This window comes from Cnephaeus nilssonii (genome assembly GCF_951640355.1).
Source record: "Cnephaeus nilssonii genome assembly, chromosome: 11".
NCBI lineage: Eukaryota > Metazoa > Chordata > Mammalia > Chiroptera > Vespertilionidae > Cnephaeus > Cnephaeus nilssonii.
Genome location: NC_137082.1, coordinates 75,009,058 through 75,027,374, shown reverse-complemented (window position 1 = coordinate 75,027,374; position 18,317 = coordinate 75,009,058). Strand labels below are relative to the sequence as shown.

At 45.7% G+C, this 18,317-nt stretch overlaps 1 protein-coding gene across 2 annotated transcripts; it reads left to right on the top strand.

Moving 5' to 3' along the window:
* Positions 1 to 8: 8 nt before the first annotated feature.
* TPGS2 (tubulin polyglutamylase complex subunit 2) lies at positions 9 to 17,039 on the top strand (the record flags this gene model as incomplete). 2 transcript variants are annotated; one of them, XM_079784468.1, is made up of 7 exons in its annotated part: positions 9 to 210; positions 2,685 to 2,764; positions 9,868 to 9,955; positions 12,089 to 12,217; positions 13,081 to 13,194; positions 14,735 to 14,895; positions 15,807 to 17,032. In XM_079784468.1, the coding sequence occupies 7 exons, from the start codon at positions 9 to 11 to the stop codon at positions 16,044 to 16,046; spliced, it is 1,014 nt and encodes a 337-aa protein (XP_079640594.1). In that variant the 3' UTR covers positions 16,047 to 17,032. The 2 variants fall into 2 exon arrangements, with proteins under 2 accessions (XP_079640594.1, XP_079640595.1); XM_079784469.1 differs by lacking the exon at positions 12,089 to 12,217 and having other exon boundaries at positions 15,807 to 17,039.
* Between the last annotated feature and the right edge of the window lie 1,278 nt (positions 17,040 to 18,317).

Below are 18,317 nucleotides of genomic sequence, written 5' to 3'. Positions count from 1 at the left end.
TGAACGCGATGGCCGAGGCGCGGGGGCGGAGCCCGGCCCTGCGGCGCTCCCCGCTCGCCCGCCCTGGCCCCCCGGCTGCCCGGGCCGCGCGCGGAGCGGGCACGCGAGCCATGGAGGAGCCGCCGCCCCCGGCCCCGGCCCCGGCCCAGCCCGCGGGCTCCTGCAAGCCGCACCTGGAGAAGCTGACCCTGGGGGTCACCCGCATCCTGGGTGAGTGGGGCGGGGAGCCCGGGGCGACTGCGGGGCGAGGCGACGTGCACCGAAGCCCAGCGGCGGCACCACCTTGCACGCCGGTGGGCATCGCTGCTGGGACTTCCGTTGTTGAGGAGGAAAGGGGGAGCTTTGCAGGGGGTGTAGGGATGCAGAATTGGGAAGCCCGGAGGTTCTCGCACCCGAGGTCGCCCCGCAGGCCCCGCAAAGGTGGGTAGAAACGTGCAAAGGAGCAGCAGGCACCTGACATTTGTGAGTTGGGGTCTCCCGAGATGCGGTCTCGGCGGAGGGAGAATCCTGAAAGCCCTGGCTCGCGCTCTGGTGACCGTGAGCTGGGAGAATGCTGCAGCCGCCTCCCCGGGCAGCAGCGCCTGGCACTGCTGAATGGGCGTGTCCTTGATCGGACCTTTAGTTAGCAACCACCGCGATGTTACTGGGACTACAAAGATGAGGAAAAATGAACACATTCCTGCGAAAAAAAATCTAAAGACGAGCGCCCCAGAAGTGTGAGAGGAGGTCGGTAATCTATTGTTTCTGAAGGCAGGCACACAGGAGTTGGTGATTGACCTCATCTGGGGGTTAAGGAATATTTGCCACACGTGACGCTGGATTTTTGCAAGACAAATGGGATTTGGTGAGATAACCCAGAAAGAGAAAGGCAGACTAAGCCCGCTGAATAGCATGATTGGATGTCCCACCATCACATTTACTAGTATAATAAAATCCAAATACTGAACCATGACCCAGTCCCTCGTGAATTTCCCTCATCTGTCTTTCTGATTTCTCTGTGCTTTTGCCTTGTTGTACCATAAACACATTAAGCTTTGCAGTTTGTGAGACCCGTCACTGAAATTGCCTTTTTCTAAATCTCCCTCATTTCATTCAGATCTGTGATTAAGTAACACCACCTCCGTGAAGCCTTCTCTGATTATATATAACACCCTTCCTTATCACTCTCTTGTCCCTTAGACTACCTTTTTAAAAAAATCCTTATGGCTTTACCACTACTTGGAATTATGTATTTATCTGGTTGATTTTTAAATTTGCCTGTCTCTTTTCTGTAATAGAAGTCCATGAGGATAGGAACTGTATTTCCCAGTGCCTAAAACAGTAAATGAGATATGAAACACCAAGCTGTGGTTGGGAGAACTGATAAATTTTAGCAATGAAGTTATCGAGTGGAGCAAGGAGAAATCTAATGCACATCACCTATATCCTGTCTCATTCTTATGCAGACTTCTTCTCTGTATCTTATACTCCTGGTTAGTCAGGTAGGTCTTGGCTATTTTACAGGCTTGCTTCATTATTCTCTTTATAAATCTAGGACTTTTTCAGTAAATAAGTTTTCTTTTGATTAATGTTTAACCTACTTAAGTCCAGCTAACTAAATAATCCTTTAAACTGTCAGTTCAGTGTAAAAACCTGAATAATTAAATGACTGTAAACATTTTAAATTCTATTTGTACTTTTAATGTATTCTATTACTCTTTTCAGATGTTTGGCAAATTGGTAGTAGTTCAAAGCTAAACCTACCTAAGGAATTAAACAACTCTGGTAATTAAATGTACGGTGAATCCTGCCTCCCATTAAACATTCTCTTTATAAATTTAATCAAAGCTCATAATTTCAAGTTAATCACAAATTGAAAATCAATTATATTTTTATTTTTTCACGATTGTATTTTGTTTTGAAAAGATAATATATTAAGAGGGTTTTTTAAAACCAGGTAGCTGAAGTCAGTGGTAGGCAACCCTACTTCCGCCCCCAATCTCCTTCCTAAAAATATGAAATAACTTCACAACTGCAACATTTCTGTCCAAAAACAAACATTTAAAAATCCGCAACAAAATACTATCAAACTAAATTCACCAACATTAAAAATATTATATACCCACTGTGATTTAGCCCAGGAATGTGCAGCTTGTTGAACATATGAAAATCAATAAATGTAGTGCACCTTGTTAATAGAATAAATGACAACAACCACATAATCATGTCAATAGATGTAGAGAAAGCACTTGACAAAATCCAACACTGTTTTAGTTTAAAAAGGAAACACTCAAAAAACTAGAAGTTTAAAAAAAGAAATACTCAAAACCTAGAAGTAGGATATCTAAGCATCATAAGTAATAAGAATTCCCCTTTTACCACTTCTATTCAACATTGTATTGGAGAATCTAATCAGTACAATTAGCCAAGAAAATAAAGACATACAAACTGAAAAGAAGGAAATAAACTATTGCTATTTGTAGATGACATGACCTTGTCTATTTAAAAAATCCTAATAAATCCACAAAAACAAACAAACAAAAGAAACCCTACAATTAAGTGTAAATTTGGCTATCTCTTTGGCCATAATTTTTAAGTCAGGTGGGGTCCACTTTCTCTGATCTGAGTACATTCACCTGTCTGTTACAGAAATGTGTGAGAGCTGGCCAATAGCAACTCTACAGGCTCTTTTTTTCCTCTTTCAGAATCATCCCCAGGTGTGACAGAGGTGACCATCATAGAAAAGGCACCTGCTGAACGTCACATGATTTCTTCATGGGAACAAGTAAGTGTTGCTCTGTACAATTCTCATCTTCCAACAAAGGTCAATTTAAATGCTCCTGAGAAGGAAAGAGTAGGGCAGGAAACTATTCTTATCTAAGTCCACAACTGTCTCCACGGTAGACTTCACCCTTCTCTCTTTTCTGTTCAGGCCACTTAACACTCTCTTCCATTCTATGCCATATCCCAGCATGGGTCATCGCCTCTGAGCCTGTCCTGTGGAGGCAGTGGAACATTCAGAGTTTATACAACAAAACTAAAACTCTAGCAAGGAAAGGAAAAAGTAAATGTCAATACCCATGCCAGACAGAATGTGGTTAGTGTTATAGAGAAGTGTTAACCAGATTAATAGCTACTGCTTCCCAACCCTCCTCGGAACTTTCATTCATTTATTCAACAAAAGTTTAAAGCTTTTAAAATGGGCCAGGCATTGTCCTTGGTGCTGAGTCCTGGGGAATCAGTGGTAATAAAAAAAGAGCACAGTTTCTTACCTCTTTACCTTACTGTCTAAGACATAGTGTAAATTGCAGGTATAATTACAAAGCAGACTGAGCACTGCAAGTGAGGTGAAGAGAGCATTGTCAGAGGCCTGACTTGGTCTGGAGGGTGAGAAAAGTTTTTTCCCAACTAAGTTAGGAGGAGCTGTTAGCCAGGCAGGTGAGTTCTGGAAGAAGGGGCTTTCAACCTTGCTGAAGGCTTCGAGATGGGAAGGTTTAAATTTTCCAAGAGCAGAAAGGAGGTCCATGTGGCTGGAGCACAGGAGAGCAAGGGAGAGAGGTTGACAAGGACCAGGACGTGTAAAACTTCTTAGATCATGAGGAGTTCGCTCTTTATCTTGGGTGTGAAGGGGAGCCCGAACCAGCGGTGATTTATATGGAAACGACAGTGCAGGCTTAATGTTTCTTATGAACTTGGCTTACTTAACATTTTGTGTTTTATATTAGTACTAGTGGCCCGGTGCACAAAATTTGTGTGTGTGGCGGGGGAAGAGTGTCCCTCAGCCCGGCCTGCACCCTTTCCCTTCTGGGACCCCTCAGGGGATAACCGGCAGTTGGACATCCTCTCACAATCCAGAACTGCTGGCTCCTAACCGCTCGCCTGCCTGCCTGATTGCCCCTAACTTCTTCTGCCTGCCAGCCTGATTGTCCCTAACTGCTCCCCTGCTGGCTTGATTGCCCCTAACCACCTCTGCCTTGGCCCTGCATCGGGGACCCAGGATTCCCTCCTCCAGCCAACCACAGGCACCCAGGATCTGGGCTTCCCTCCCTCTGGTCAGCCATAGGCACCCAGGCCGGCTGTAGCCGCAGGGGATAGTGGGCAGGTGGCTTCACCTGGGCTGCAGCCGCAGGTACTGGTGCCCGGGACTGCGGGGTGGGCGGCTTCTCCGTCTTCCCCGGGATGCAGTGTGGGTGACTTCTCTGGCTGGCTGCGGCCTGGGATCATGTGGCAGGCGGCTTCTTCGTCTCCGGGCTGCACCCAGCCTCAGGCTCTGGGGCCCGGTTTCTCCGTCTCCCCCAGGACGTGGGGCAGGTGGACATGAGGCTTCTACTGCTGTCTGTGGCCTGGGATCACGGGGCAGGCGGCTTCTTTGTCTCCCGGGCTGCAGCCAGCCTCAGGCACTGGGGCCCGACTTCTCCGTCTCCCCAGGACATGGGGCAGGCAGCTTCTGTGGCTGGTTCTTTGTCTCCCGGGCTGCAGCCAGCCTCAGGCGCTGGGGCCCGAATTCTCCAACCCCCACAGGCCCAGAGCAGTGGGTGGGCGGGGCTGCTGCCATATTTTTTGGTTAATTTGCATACTCTGATTGGCTGGTAGCATAGCGGAGTGACGGTAATTTGCATGTTTCTCTTTTATTAGTGTAGATTTGAAATGTATTAAATACAAGATTTAGCTGATTTTTTTCTATTTTCATGATCTGAATAATTTTTTAAATATTGGCATAAATGCCAATTTTTTCTTCAGTGAAATCAATACCATAATAAATTTTATAATCACTGCTACTAGAATTCTTCAGCATAACTTAAAGTTTAACAATGCCACCAGCTCTTCTCAGCTGAGATCTCATAGAATCCAGGTTAGGAAAGGCTCATAGGCAGTAGTTTCCTGTGTTCACCACTAGATGGTTCTAGTGACCAAAATCACAGCAGATGCTGGCCTTTTGAGGGATAGAAGGCACATGAACACTGTCAGGACACTGGTATCTGAAGGCTTCCTGTGCTAGGATGGGGGCAGGGAGAAAGGGCATGTGCCCTTGGCCAGAATAGAACCTGGGACCCTTTAGTCCGCAGGCTGACGCTCTATCCACTTCTAGAAAGTGGGTGCTCACTTTTCCTCTCTGAAAGCACAGAGGATGTGCCATGGAGGAGGCAAGCCCTGTAGTCCAAATAATATACTAAGTAGGGGTTGATTGGCTAGAGACATGGTTGGGCATGTGCACAGATATGAGTAATTTAGAATTTAGAGTATGTTCCTAGTACCTCCTGAAATTATACTAAGCTTGTTCTACCACCAGTTTGGATGATTTGCTGTCCATATGAAATATTTGTTTATATCTTCTTGTACTTTTTTACTTAACTTTCAGAACTATTCATTTCACTGCATTAAATGTTCTAGAAGTGGATAGAGCGTCAGCCTGCGGATTAAAGGGTCCCAGGTTCTATTCTGGCCAAGGGCACATGCCCAGTTGCGGGCTCAATCCCCCCCAGTAGGGGGCATGCAGGAGGCAACCAATCAATGATTCTCTCATCATTGATGTTTCTCTCTCCCTTCCTCTCTGAAATCAATTTTTTTTAAAAAAGGTTCACATTTATCCAATAATTTGTTTCAGAAGGAATTATGAGCATGAGTCTGAAATTTTGGTAGTGATTGCCTTGTTCCAACATCACCCAAACTTTGCCACGGATCTCCTCTCACACTAGGCTCCTCTGAGTCTCCTCCTCAGCTGGTTTTCCTTGAGCAGCCCCTTCTCCGAGCAGCTAGCTCTCCACTGAGGCATTATCATGGCAGAGCAGACACCTGCTCTGCCTTATCAGGTAAGGCAAATAGGTATCAAACTGGTGACTGCTCTAATAGACTCTTTTTTTATTGAGATATCCTATCTAATAAAGAGGGAATATGCAAATTGACCGTCATGCCATAACAAGATGGCTGCACCTACAGCGGAGGCTGAATTCCCGTAACGAGCCTTAACGAGCAATCAGCAGGGACCTGAGGCTGTGTGGCGCTGGGCCCGGGGCAGGGGACCTGACACTGCGCCCCCTGCCTGGCGGGGCTTGACAGGGGACTGCAGGCCGCACCCCCCTGCCCCAGCACCAGGCTGGGGGACCTCAGGCCGCACCCCCCGCCCAGCAGGGCTTGACGGGGGACCTCAGGCCGCGTTCCCCACCCAGCAGAGCATGACAGGGGACCTCAGGCTGCGCCCCTGCCTAGCAGGGCTTGACGGGGGACCTCAGGCCGTGCCCCCGCTCCCCAGCGCCAGGTGGAGGGACCTCAGGCCGTGCCCCACACCAGCAGGGCTTGATGGGACCTCAGGCCACGCCCCCCCGCCCCAGTGCTGGGCTCGGGGACCTCTGGCAGGGCCTCCCCTCCCTCTGCCCCCCCCCCCCCCCCGCCGCCCCCTGCCGCCCCCTGCCCAGGTGCCAGGCCAGAGGACCTGAGGCCACGCCCCCGCACTTTCACTTTCACTTTGTCCTTATATCTGAAATGAATCTCTTGTAGGCAACGTATAATTTGGTCTTGTGCTTTTTATTTTGTTTTTGTTAATCCTCACTCCAGGATATTTTTCCATTGATTTTTAGAGAGAGTGGAAGAGAGAGGGAGAGACAGAGAAACATTAATGTGAGACAGGGCCGGGGGACTGAGTTGGCAACCAAGGTACATGCCCTTGACTGGAATGGAACCCGAGACCCTTCAGTCTGAGGGCCAATGCTCTATCCACTGAGCCAAAATGAGCTTTTTAATCCTTTCAGGCACTTTTTGCCTTTTGATTGGAGAATTTAATCCATTTACATTAAAGTAATTATTGATTATGTTTGGACTTACTGTCATTTTGTTCATTGATTTCTGGCTGTTTTATAATTCTTTTGTTTCTTGTTCTCTTGCTCTCTTCATTTGTGATTTGATTATTTTCTGTAGAAATACGCTTAGATTGCTTTCCCTTTGTTATATATCTGCTAAAGGCTTTTGTTTTGTGGTCACCATGAGGTTTACATAAAACAATTTATAACAGTCTATTTTAAGTTGATAATAACTTAAATTTGAATGTATTCTAAAGCTCTATATTATTATTTTTGCTCTCCCTCCCTGCCACACATTTTAAAAAATATCACAATTTATACCTCTTTATCTTGTGTATCCATTAACAAATTACTGTAGTTACAGTTATTTTTACTACTTTTGTCTTAACATTTATACTAAATTTATAAGTGATCAACCCACCACCATGACATTAGATTATTCTGAATTTAATTATACAGTTACCTTTGCCTGTGAGATTTATACTTTCATATGTTTTTCTGTTACTAATTAGTGCCCTTTCAACTGAAAGAAGTCTCTTTAACATTTCCTGTAAAGCTGGTCTAGTGGTGATGAATACCTTTAGCTTTTGCTTGTTTGGAAAGCTGTTGTTTCTCCTTCAATTCTGAAGGACAGCTTTGCCCAGTAGAGTGTTCTTGGTTGGCTTTTTTCCCCGGCACTTTGAATATTTTGTGCCACTCTCTTCTGGCCTGTCAAGTTTCTGCCTAAAAACCTCCTGATGGCCTTAATGGGGGTTCTCTTGTTTGTAACAAGTAGTTTTTTCTCTTGCTGCTTTTAAGATTTTCTCCTTTAACTTTTCACAACTTAATTATAATGTCTGTTTGGATTAATCTTTTTTGGAATTCTGAGCTTCCTGGATTGAGATGTCTGTTTCCTTTCCCTGGTTAGGGAAGTTTTCAGTCATTATTTCTTCAAATATGCTTTCTGCCCCTTTCTCTATCTCTTCTTCTGGGACCCCTATCATACAAAAGGGTCTGTTTGATATTGTCCCGTAAGTCCCTTAAGCTGTCTTTAGTGTTTTTCATTTCTTTTTCTTTTGGCTGATCTCATTGGATGAGTTCCATTACCCTGTCTTTTAGTTTGCTGATCCTTTCTACCACTTCATCTAGCCTGCTGTTAAAACCCTCTATAGATACTTTTTTTCCATTTTATTAATTGTACTCTGCACTTCTGTGATTTCTTTTTGGTACTAATATTTTCTGTTTGTTGAAATTCTCATTTTGTTCATATATTGTTCTGCTGAACTCAGTGAGCATTTTATGACCATTATTTTGAGTTCTTATCAGTAAATCACTTCTTTTCATTAAGGTCATTTCCTATTGTTTTATCTTGTTCTTTCATTTGGAACATATTCCTCTACTTCTTCATTTGCTTGACTCTCTGTTTTGGTTTCTGTGCATTAGATGAAATAGCCACCTCTTTCAGTCTTGAAGGAGTGGCCTCAGGTACTCCTTGTTCAACCCTGTCCTAGTTCTTGGTTTTCTGTCAGATGTATATGATTTTCCAGCCTACTTTGTCCTTATGGCTCCCAGTAGTTGAGGGTGCGCCAAGATCTATCAGTGTCCCAAAGGGGAGGATTTCAGTGAGCACCTAGAAGCAACTGAATGAAAGCTACATTTAAAATATGCAAATACTTTGGAAATACTCATTAGGGTAAGACTGGGAGATAGGCTTTTTTGTTAAGAACTGTTTCTTTGCTACCATCCTGTTGACCTTGTGAATACAAGCCCTGCTGGCCACCAGATGTGGGCACAACCTCCATGCACAGAGGTACCAAGGACCAGGGGTGGAGTAGAGGGAGAGTTGAATATGGCACCCACTGTCCTCCCCATTTCTAGAGGGGACTGCAGTTGGCCCTTACATGTTGTTAAATTATAAGCCTGACCCTCAGGCTGTACCTTTTAAGATCTACAAATAGGCTTATTTCAAGAAAATACTGAGCACTTCGTTCTGCTGCTTTTGAGCTGTGCTTTGGGGATACAGTTAGTTAAGAACTGTTATTCTGTTTGTTACAGTCCTGTGGGACCCAGTAATATAAGTCTGGCTGCCTACCAGCACCAGTCAACCAAGGGGTGTGTCCTGAGCAGCAGCTACAAAAAGCCAGGCTCCTTTCCCAGAGACACCTGCGACCTGGAGTGAGGCAGAAGGAAAGATTAAGATATCGCCAGCTGGCCTCCTGGTCTCTGGAGAGTCCTACAGTTGGCTCATCTAGATGTGTGTTAAATTGGAAGCCTACTCCTCAGGCAGTTTTTAAGATAAGCAAATAGGCCTCCTTCACCACAAGGCTCTGATTTCAGTCTGTTCTGCACTGGGCCCTGGGAGGATAGCCTTGGGAGTCCCTCTGAGCCCTTTGAGAACTGCCTTGTGAGTCTCTCATACCTATTGGCTTTCAGAGCTAGATGCTTTAGGGCAGTGGTCGGCAAACTGCAGCTCACGAGCCACATCGCGGTTTTCCGCCCTGTTGACTAATGAGTTTGCTGACCACTGGGATAGGGGCTTAATCACAAGGAACAACAACAGCCTGTAATTATTGGAATCGAGAGTCTAGTCAGTGGTCGGCAAACTCATTAGTCAACAGAGCGGAAAACCGCGATGTGGCTCGTGAGCCGCAGTTTGCCGACCACTGCTTTAGGGCGTCCATCAGGTGCAAGTCTTAAAAGTTGGGGTGTCAGATGTGTGATCCAAACTCTTCCGCAGGAAGAACCTGGAAGTTATGAGGCACCGCACCAAGGGTGGGTTTTATAGTGAGCTTGTGGTCAGCCTTTCCAACGTAGTTCTCTGTTTTTTCTCGTTTGCCTGACATGTAGGAATCCTTCAGCTAATTTCTGGATTTCTTTTGAAGGAAACTGTTCAATCTGTAGCTGTAGGTTTTGGGTGTCTGTGGGAGGAAGTGAGTTGAGGAGCTTCCTTTGTTGTCATTTTGACCCTGGACTCAATAGAGTTTTGTAGGTAATTATCACCGCCTTCCTATTGGGGGGATCTGAACCACGATAAATATTGTCCCCCGTTGCTTTGAGGCACACAGCCCTGTGCTCTCTTTCCCAGCCCTCACCTTATCTTTTCTTACGATTCTAGAAAAATAACTGTGTGCTGCCTGAGGATGTGAAGAATTTTTACCTGGTGACCAATGGCTTCCACATGACATGGAGTGTGAAGCTGGATGGTGAGTCAGCCCTGGCTGAAGGGGAACATTCCCCTGCCTGGGAGGGTAGATGAAACAGCTCTGAGGACTTTACAACTTTGGAGTCTTTGAATCTGGATGGTTTTCGTGGTTTCTCCTAAAGTGCAGTGCCCAGAAGCTGTAACCAAAGCTAAAATACACCCCCAACCCCCAGGCCAGAGTCTAGCCAATACTTAACTAGAAGTTTATTTTAGAGGTTTCCTATTGAAATTAGGTGGAGGAAAAAAATAATCAGTCCACAAAAATCCTGAGCCAGTTCAAATTCAAAAAAGGAGTCACCAAAGGGCTCCTTCCTTCACTCCCTGCATATGAAGCCCTCAGGGCTCTGACCCCAGGCCAGAGCTTTTCCTTCTCTCCCTCTCATCTCAGCTAAGTCACCAGCCGCCTCCACTCAATGGGCCAGGACGTACTTGTGTGCTGCAGATGTGGGAACTCACGGCAGAGATGCAGGTGCTATGTAGCATGAAAGGCAGTGCTGCACATTTAGGTGAAGAATCCAGTAACATTTCGGAGGCTGGGAAATCCTGATCTAGCCACTGGAGTCCAGCCCGTTCTTGGCACAGACTTCCTGTCCCCAGGAGGCCTGTATTGCCTCCAGTCTCCACCCACACCCCCAGGTCTACTTCGTCTTTGGGAAGCACCCTCACCTCTCCATGCTGGCACTGAATGCAGTGCCTCCTCTTGCATAGTAGATCTGCAGAACTGACCTCCTTCATTGCCTCTGCCTCCTGAGTTGCCCTTTTTTTTTGGTGATTCTCAAAGCCTTACTGTTTCTCTCTCACAGATAAGAAGAGGCACTTTTTATAGCTCTCTACTGAGCATTTAACATGAACTTTTAGCTTAAAAAACTTTGCTCAAATGGCCTAGAAACATTCTTGTCACCAGTATCAGAACCCCCCTCTGTAGCATGGCCATGGTCTTTGGGGTGTAGAACAGAGAGTAGAGAGTCTAGACTGCCTGTCAGAATCCCTGGCCCACATCATGGAGCTAGGTTAGCCCCTTCACAAGCCTGCCTCAGAAAAGAAGCATTTCATGATGCTTTTATGAATGAGTCCCTCTTCATTGGTACAGTACCTTCTCTAATTTAATCCTCCCAACTCATCTTCCTATCCCCATTACCACACCCATTTTCCACTGGGTACCTAGTCAGTAACAGAAAAGCCAGTGGAGGCAGCTTCTAATGTCTGCCTCTTTAGTGGTCTCTTCTTCTTGGACATTCGTTCCATGGTCTGTTACACCAGCTGCTTTATTGCCTCAGCCATTCCAATTTTTTAGCAGTCAAAGATCGAAGTCTGTGTGCCATCCCGTGTCCACCATCCTATATTGCAAGGACTCTATATAATAGGTAAGGGAAATATGCAGTCTGAGTATTTTTTTTTTAATTGAATTTTTTTTGAGAGAGAGCAAGCAAGTGGGGGAAAGAGAGAGTCTTCGATATCGAGACATCATTGTGAGAGAGGAACATTGATCAGTTTACCTCCCGCATGTGCCCTGACCGGGAATCTAACCCGACACCTTTTGGTGTATAGGGCTACGCTCCAACCAACTGAGCCTCACCGGCCAGGGCAGTGTGTGTATTTCTTATTTACACCCTAATCACGGAAGAGGAACCAAGCAAGAAGCCTCTTAAGTTTTCTCCCTGAATGAGGAAAAATGAAGTAGAGCAGTAGATGTTTTCCATTGTGAAAGCTTATAACAAGGAGGTAGAAGGGTCAGGTATATCAACAAAGCTGCTACTCCTTCGGAAAGTACATATAACTTAATGCAAGGGGAAGAAGGAATAAAAACATTGTGAAGTCCTTTGCTCTTCAAACAGGCTCCTGCCCTCGATTTCTCCGTTCCTTTGGAGCATCCCCTTTGTAACTGTCCTTCAGTGCTCTGCCCTGCCACGTGCAGTGGGGACTCTTCGCCTGTGGCCCTGGTTGATTTTTTTTACATGAAAGGTTGGTGCTTTAGAGCATGTTGTGCATTGATTCTCTTCTTCCCACTCTCCATCAGCTTCCTCAGCCCTAGGAACAAACAATAGGTGGGCTTGAGTTACCTAAGCAGAAGGCCTACTGACAACCATGGTCACTAAGGTATTCCTCCATGTAATTCTTTGTAATGTTCCCATAGAGCACAGCATCCCATTGGGCAACATGGCAATTAATAGTATCACAAAACTGACTCAACTCAACCAGTCTTCCATGTATGCACTTCCTAATGCACCAACTCTGGCTGACCTGGAGGACGATACACAAGAAGGTACAAACTTCTCTGAATTAGAAATTAGCCTGCTTCTTTCTCTTTTATAATGTATTAGAGGCCTGATGCATGAAATTTAGGCAAGGGGTTCGGCCCTCCCAGCCCCATCTGCCTTGGCCAGCCCTCGCAGGCTCCAGCTTCGTCCATACAGTTGTTCTGCTGTTCAGTCTAATTAGCACATTAGCTCTTTATTATATAGGATATGTAAATATTATGTTTATATTCTTTGTTTGATCTAGGCTCTCCTATGTTAGTAAACTGCACCCCGTCACTAATACTAATCTTTATTGCATGTTAGCTATAATGACAGAAGAGAAGGTTTCTGATGCTTGCATTTCTAAGAATCTATCTTTTTTTATGTTATTCCATAATATTTGATTTCTAGGTAGGTATTTCTAATTGGAACCAGACCTAGCATTAATTATAACATAATAGCATAATTAAATATATACATTTTAGACTGAGAAAAGGGATTCTAATCAAAAGATCATAAAATGCTATAGAAAAGGGGAAAGCAGTTGCCTGAGGAAAAGAGAAAAGTTATGTCAACATCAGGTCATTCAGATCTCTCTGCCTTTATGGAGTCCCACTCCCAAGAAGTTGAGTTCATTCTCCTCCTGCCACCTGCGCCCAGATTCATGGCACTGTTGGTGATAAGGGAGCCCAGACAAAAGGCCTGGACCATGGATAAGGTCCGGGCATTTAGAGTATAGAATTCATTTGTCCCATTCTGGAAAATATTTAAGGCTATGTCTGAGAGAAGGCCTTTTACCCCATTTTTTGCATGCGAGCAAAGCTGGATGCATAAATGTGTGCTTGAGTTGAGTATGCTTGAACATCACCATTACCTTCTGGGTTTGCAGCCAGTGAGAACCAGCCAGAGAAGCCCCACTTTGACTCTCGCAGTGTGATATTTGAGCTGGACCCTTGCAATGGGAATGGGAAGGTTTGCCTCGTCTACAAAAAAGGGAAACCAGGTAGGAATCATTGACAAGCATGGTCTGTGGTTTGGGGACAGCCCTGGCTGACCTTGCTCTCCAGCCACACACAAAAGGCACCCTACTTCCTGACCTGACATGCCACCCAGGCTCATATAGGTGCCAAGACCTCTCTGTGCCCGTTACTAGAGTCTTTTTAAGCTATCATCATTTGTGACTTATTGCAAAATAATGGGATTAGGGTAATAAGTGAATAAGACTAGAAGAAGTCATTCTATTTATAGCTCCTCCAGCAGGCACATGTGTTAGAAAAGCATTCAGGAGAAACATGGTCTTTCTTCAGTGCTTTATGTTACCCAGTTTCACAGCACTAGTTTCACAGCACTAAAAACCTGAATTACTAGACTTCAGTGTAAGCACAGATAGGAAATCAGGAGAGGCTCTGGCCTTGAGCAGGGCTACCACCTGGCAGCTACCAGCAGTTCAGGCCCTGGCCTGGAGGCTGTGAACAGAGCGGGACAAAGCCCAGCCTCTGGTCCGGAGAGAAGAGAGCGGGACAAAGCCCAGCCTCTGGTCCGGAGAGAAGACACACAGGACTTACCTAACCTCGGGGAAGGAGAGAGGGCTTCAGCTGAGGACCTTGTGAAAGGCCTTTGAGCTGCCTCTGACATATGGGTAGGAATGAGATACGGGGTGGGGCTAAAGGGTTTGCTGGCAAAAGAGGCATCCAAGCAAAGAGACAAATGAAAGCCATGTCGTAGGAAAGACCAACTGATTTGGGGGGAATGACAAGGAATTCCAGTTCACCGAACTCCCATGGCTCGTCCTGTGGATAAAGAGGAGATGAAGCCAGAGGCCGGTGGTTCCCTTTCGAGTGGAGTTCTGAAAGCCAGGTGAAAGAGTTTGGACATAACATAGAAGAGAGTAGGACCTCGAGGATGTTCTCCAGGAGAATGGCGAGATTCCGATGACAATGTATGTGACCATAAGCAGTTTGGGAAGAGGAAGAGCCTGGAGGCCACTTAGGGAGATGTGGCAGCCATTAGACAAGAGATGAACTAGGGGGGCCGGCCAGTAGGAAGAGTGGCAGGTGAGAAGCAGGTGTGAGGCGGGCCCTGGAACAACAGTGCCTGCTTCTGCCCAACCAGGACGTCACGGCAGCACAGGCAGGCTCCCAGGAGAGGGAGCTGGTCCAAGGTGGCTTCCCATAGCACTTGTAACTCTTGACAGAGGCCTTCAGAAAGCCAGAGCTATTTGGGATTCCTCTCCCTCAGGAAAGCTGAGACCGCAGTGTGTACCCACTGGAGAGGGGAATACTGTTTCCACACGGAAAAGCAGTGCTGCCTAGATAGCCTGATGCAAAAGCCCCGCACAGGGATCCGTCCATTGGTCAGGAATCCAAAGGGCACCGAAGAAACCAGCAGGCAGCAATGGCCACTGGAGAATGGGACCGGGAGGTCGGAAGAGAAAAAAGGGAACTTGTACTATTTGAGTTTTTTTAAGTTATGAGTATATATTGACTTTAGATAAAAGGAAAAATGTTAAGCTATACCTTCATTTCTGTCCTTTGCTGTTTCAGCATTAGCGCAAGACTCTGAGATCTGGTTCCTGGACAGAGCGCTGTACTGGCATTTCCTCACAGACACCTTTACTGCCTATTACCGCCTGCTCCTCACGCACCTGGGCCTGCCCCAGTGGCAGTACGCCTTCACCAGCTATGGCATTAGCCCACAGGCCAAGGTAAGGACCACCTGTCCACTCAAACTGTAGAACGTATCAGTCTCCTGAGGAAAGACCTGAATGCAGACTCCCAGCTTTCCCGTCTGATTGAGGAATCGGGGTGGAGCCCAGAGATCACTTTCAATAAGCGAGGCCGGTGATCCCTCCTCACTTTATACCAGTCTAGGTCAGTGGTTCCTGAATTGGCTGATCCTTGGAATCGCTGGGGAGTTTTTCTCTAATCAAATGTTGTGGGGCCTTCGCTCTGATTGTGGGTTTGATGGGCAGCACACACACAGGGAGGTGAAAGGCGTCTCTTTCCAGTTGCCAGCTTCCAGTGCGCCTCCCCACAGGCAGCCACTGTTGGAGTTTCTTGTGTGCCCTGACCAAGACACTCATGCATGTGGTTTTGGTTCCTTTTTTCACAATCACAAGTGCAGTATGCTGTTCACATTTGTGTGTCCCTTCTTTTCACTCAGCACTCCATCTTGGAGCTCATTCCCTGTCAGTACATAGAGAGCTGTCTTTCTCAATGACAGAGAATTCCAGAGTATGGGTATGCCTCCTTTATGTTACAGATCCTGCCAAACCTACCTGATGAGCAATGGCTGGTTTGAGGGCAGAACACTTAGGACTCTGTCCCCTGGATTTGGGACCAGCATCTCAGGCTCAGGGCTCACTAGATCAGAAGGAAGGAAATTTACCCAGATTCGTAGTCCTCATACTGCATTTACTTGAAAGGTTCTGAGACCTCATGGAGCAATGTGTGTGTCATCACTTTCACAGGAAGTCTAATAGAATTTCAAGGACTTTTTCATAAAAACTTACTCTTTGCCTCATCTCTCTGGCTCTCTTCCCTGTATCCCCACTGAATAGCATAAACAAGAGCATTTCTCCTTTGATTGTGACCCTCTCTCCATTCTGCCTTCCAGCAATGGTTCAACATGTATAAGCCCATCACCTACAACACGAGCCTGCTCACTGAAGAAACTGACTCCTTTGTGAACAAGCTGGATCCCAGCAAAGTGTTCAGGAGCAAGAACAAGATCTTAATCCCCAAAAAGAAAGGGCCTGTTCCATCTGCAGGCAGCCAGAAAGGGCCCTCGGGTCCTCCCTCTGCCCCCTCCACCCCTAAGTCCTCCTCTGGCTCTGGAAACCCTGTGCGGAAATGAGTCCCCTCCCCACCAGCTCCCTGCAGCCCCAAAGCGATGATTTCCAGGCACCGACGCCCAGGGGGGCCCAAGCCTGAGGGCCTCCTCCCATCTGAGTGACCAAACCCCAAGCCTCTTACTCCCATGAATTAGCCAGGAGTTGGAAGGGCATACTCAGGTCTCCCCAGGAGTCCTCCTCTCATGCCACCCCTACCTCCAGAAGATGTGCAAAATTTTAGATCTTGTTTAAAGTAGCCAAATAGATCTGTTCAGAGGTTCCTCTCTTCCCAGCAGCAGCCCTCTCAGCAGTAACTGAGGAGTGCCCCAAAGAAGCCGCTGGTTTAGAACCACGAGGCATTAGAATTGCAATGTTCTGTTGGTAGCCACTAGTCACATGTTGCTATTTAAATCTAAGTTATACTACAAAGCCATGTCCTTATTACATATCTTGCATTATAGCTACACTTGGAATATTCATGTGGCTAGTGGATTCCACATGGACAGCGCAGAGATAATGGGACATTTCTGTCACCACAGAAAATTCTATTGGATGGCACCCATTAGAATCTTCCCACTGTTCTTCCTCAGTTCAATTAATCTTTGTTAGGGAATGTTGATACCTTAATTTGATGATTATAATGTTCTATGGAAACTCTTGAAAATATAATTGTATGTTCCTTAAATCCTTCACACAAATCTGCATATTTCTTTTTCAGTTGTTTTTATAAAGTTTCTTGCTTCCAATTTTGTGTTGTAATGTTTGCGCTTTTGCCAAAATTATCTTTCTCTAAAGGAGAGGTGATTCTGCTGTTCTCCAGCCTTTAAAACAAACTCCGGAGAGGTGCTTTGCAGGACTCTCCGTAAACAGCTCAGTCACTGCTGGCTGACATGAGCCCAGTGCAAGCACAGGGGTGAGGTCTCTGGTTCACAATCAGGAAACAGTCCCATTAAAGGTACTAAAATGTTTTTCCTTCCTTCCATGGCCTCTAGCAGTTTGTTATGGTGGTTTTTGCTAGTTAATGCTATTCTAAGTAAAATTAAAATTTTAAATTATTAGCATTTTATCATTCATCTTTATTTTATCTAATTCCAGTTTTAGCTGCAAATATAAAACATTTAACTCATGCAGAACAACCAAAATTACATAATTTGTGTTTCATACTTATGTGTACATACTGTGTGCATGTGTATTCTTACCAGAACTGTGGAAACACTGCATAAAACTAGCTCAAATGTTATCATTTCACTTCTTGATATGTACACATTCTATCAACACTTTCAACTTACTGATGAATAAGGAAGTTCTGAGAGAAAAAGAAACTATGTTTTCCCATATGTTTTCCTTTTCTTCTATGTCATCATTTTTTCAGCATAAGTGGTTGGCTGATACTACCATAAGTAAGAAAGAATATGTTCGGGTTCCATGGTCATTCATGCTGCTTAGAATACCATTACCCTCTTTTTTGCATTTGAATCAATTCTCAAATGGAAAGTAAGGTCTTTTGGGGTTCAGTGCCCCTTCATAACAGGCTTACCTTTGTACTCTGAACGCTCCCATCTGGTGGGCCCACACGAATTCTCTGGTCACAGGCATCTCAGTGCTGTAAGTGAACGACAGTAAGAATGGTGGACGCATGTATTGCACGCATCTCTGCTCAGGTGTGTGCTGCTATGCCCCATCAGACTTCACTTAAAACACACAAATTCAAAGATAAAATTAAAAACTACAAATTAGTGACAGGAGAGCATTAAACCAAGTACTGAGGCCCTTCTGAGTGGGATGCCCACCCAGGAAGCTGGCCCTGGAGGAGGAGGAGGGGAGCATCCCAGAGAAAGGCTTCAGACCGGATGTACGCTGAGTGGGTTACATTGGAATAAACTCACCCGTGAGGTTGATGTTTTGAAAGAAGAGTGATTGAAATGGCAATAGGCTCTACTGTAAGGCAGCTCTACCTCAAAATACATCATCCTGGAATCACAAAACGAGACCGAATGGCAGAATGCCTCGGGAGAGAAGAGTGCATATTTACCAGCACCCAGCATCAATCACAGAATTTTCCTTTGAGGACAAGAATTCCCAAGCTCAGAACTCAGAAAGGGAGTGGACGTCCTTGCTCAGACACTGAAGTTCCTGAGAAAATGGCAGTCTAAAGCAATTTTATACACACATTTCACACAAACCTAGATTTAAAATGAATAAACAGCAACTAAGTACAGACAAAGGTGTGTTCTCTCAAACCTGAGCGACTAAGCACAGGTAGACATTGAAACTTAAAATTTTTTCCTTGGTCT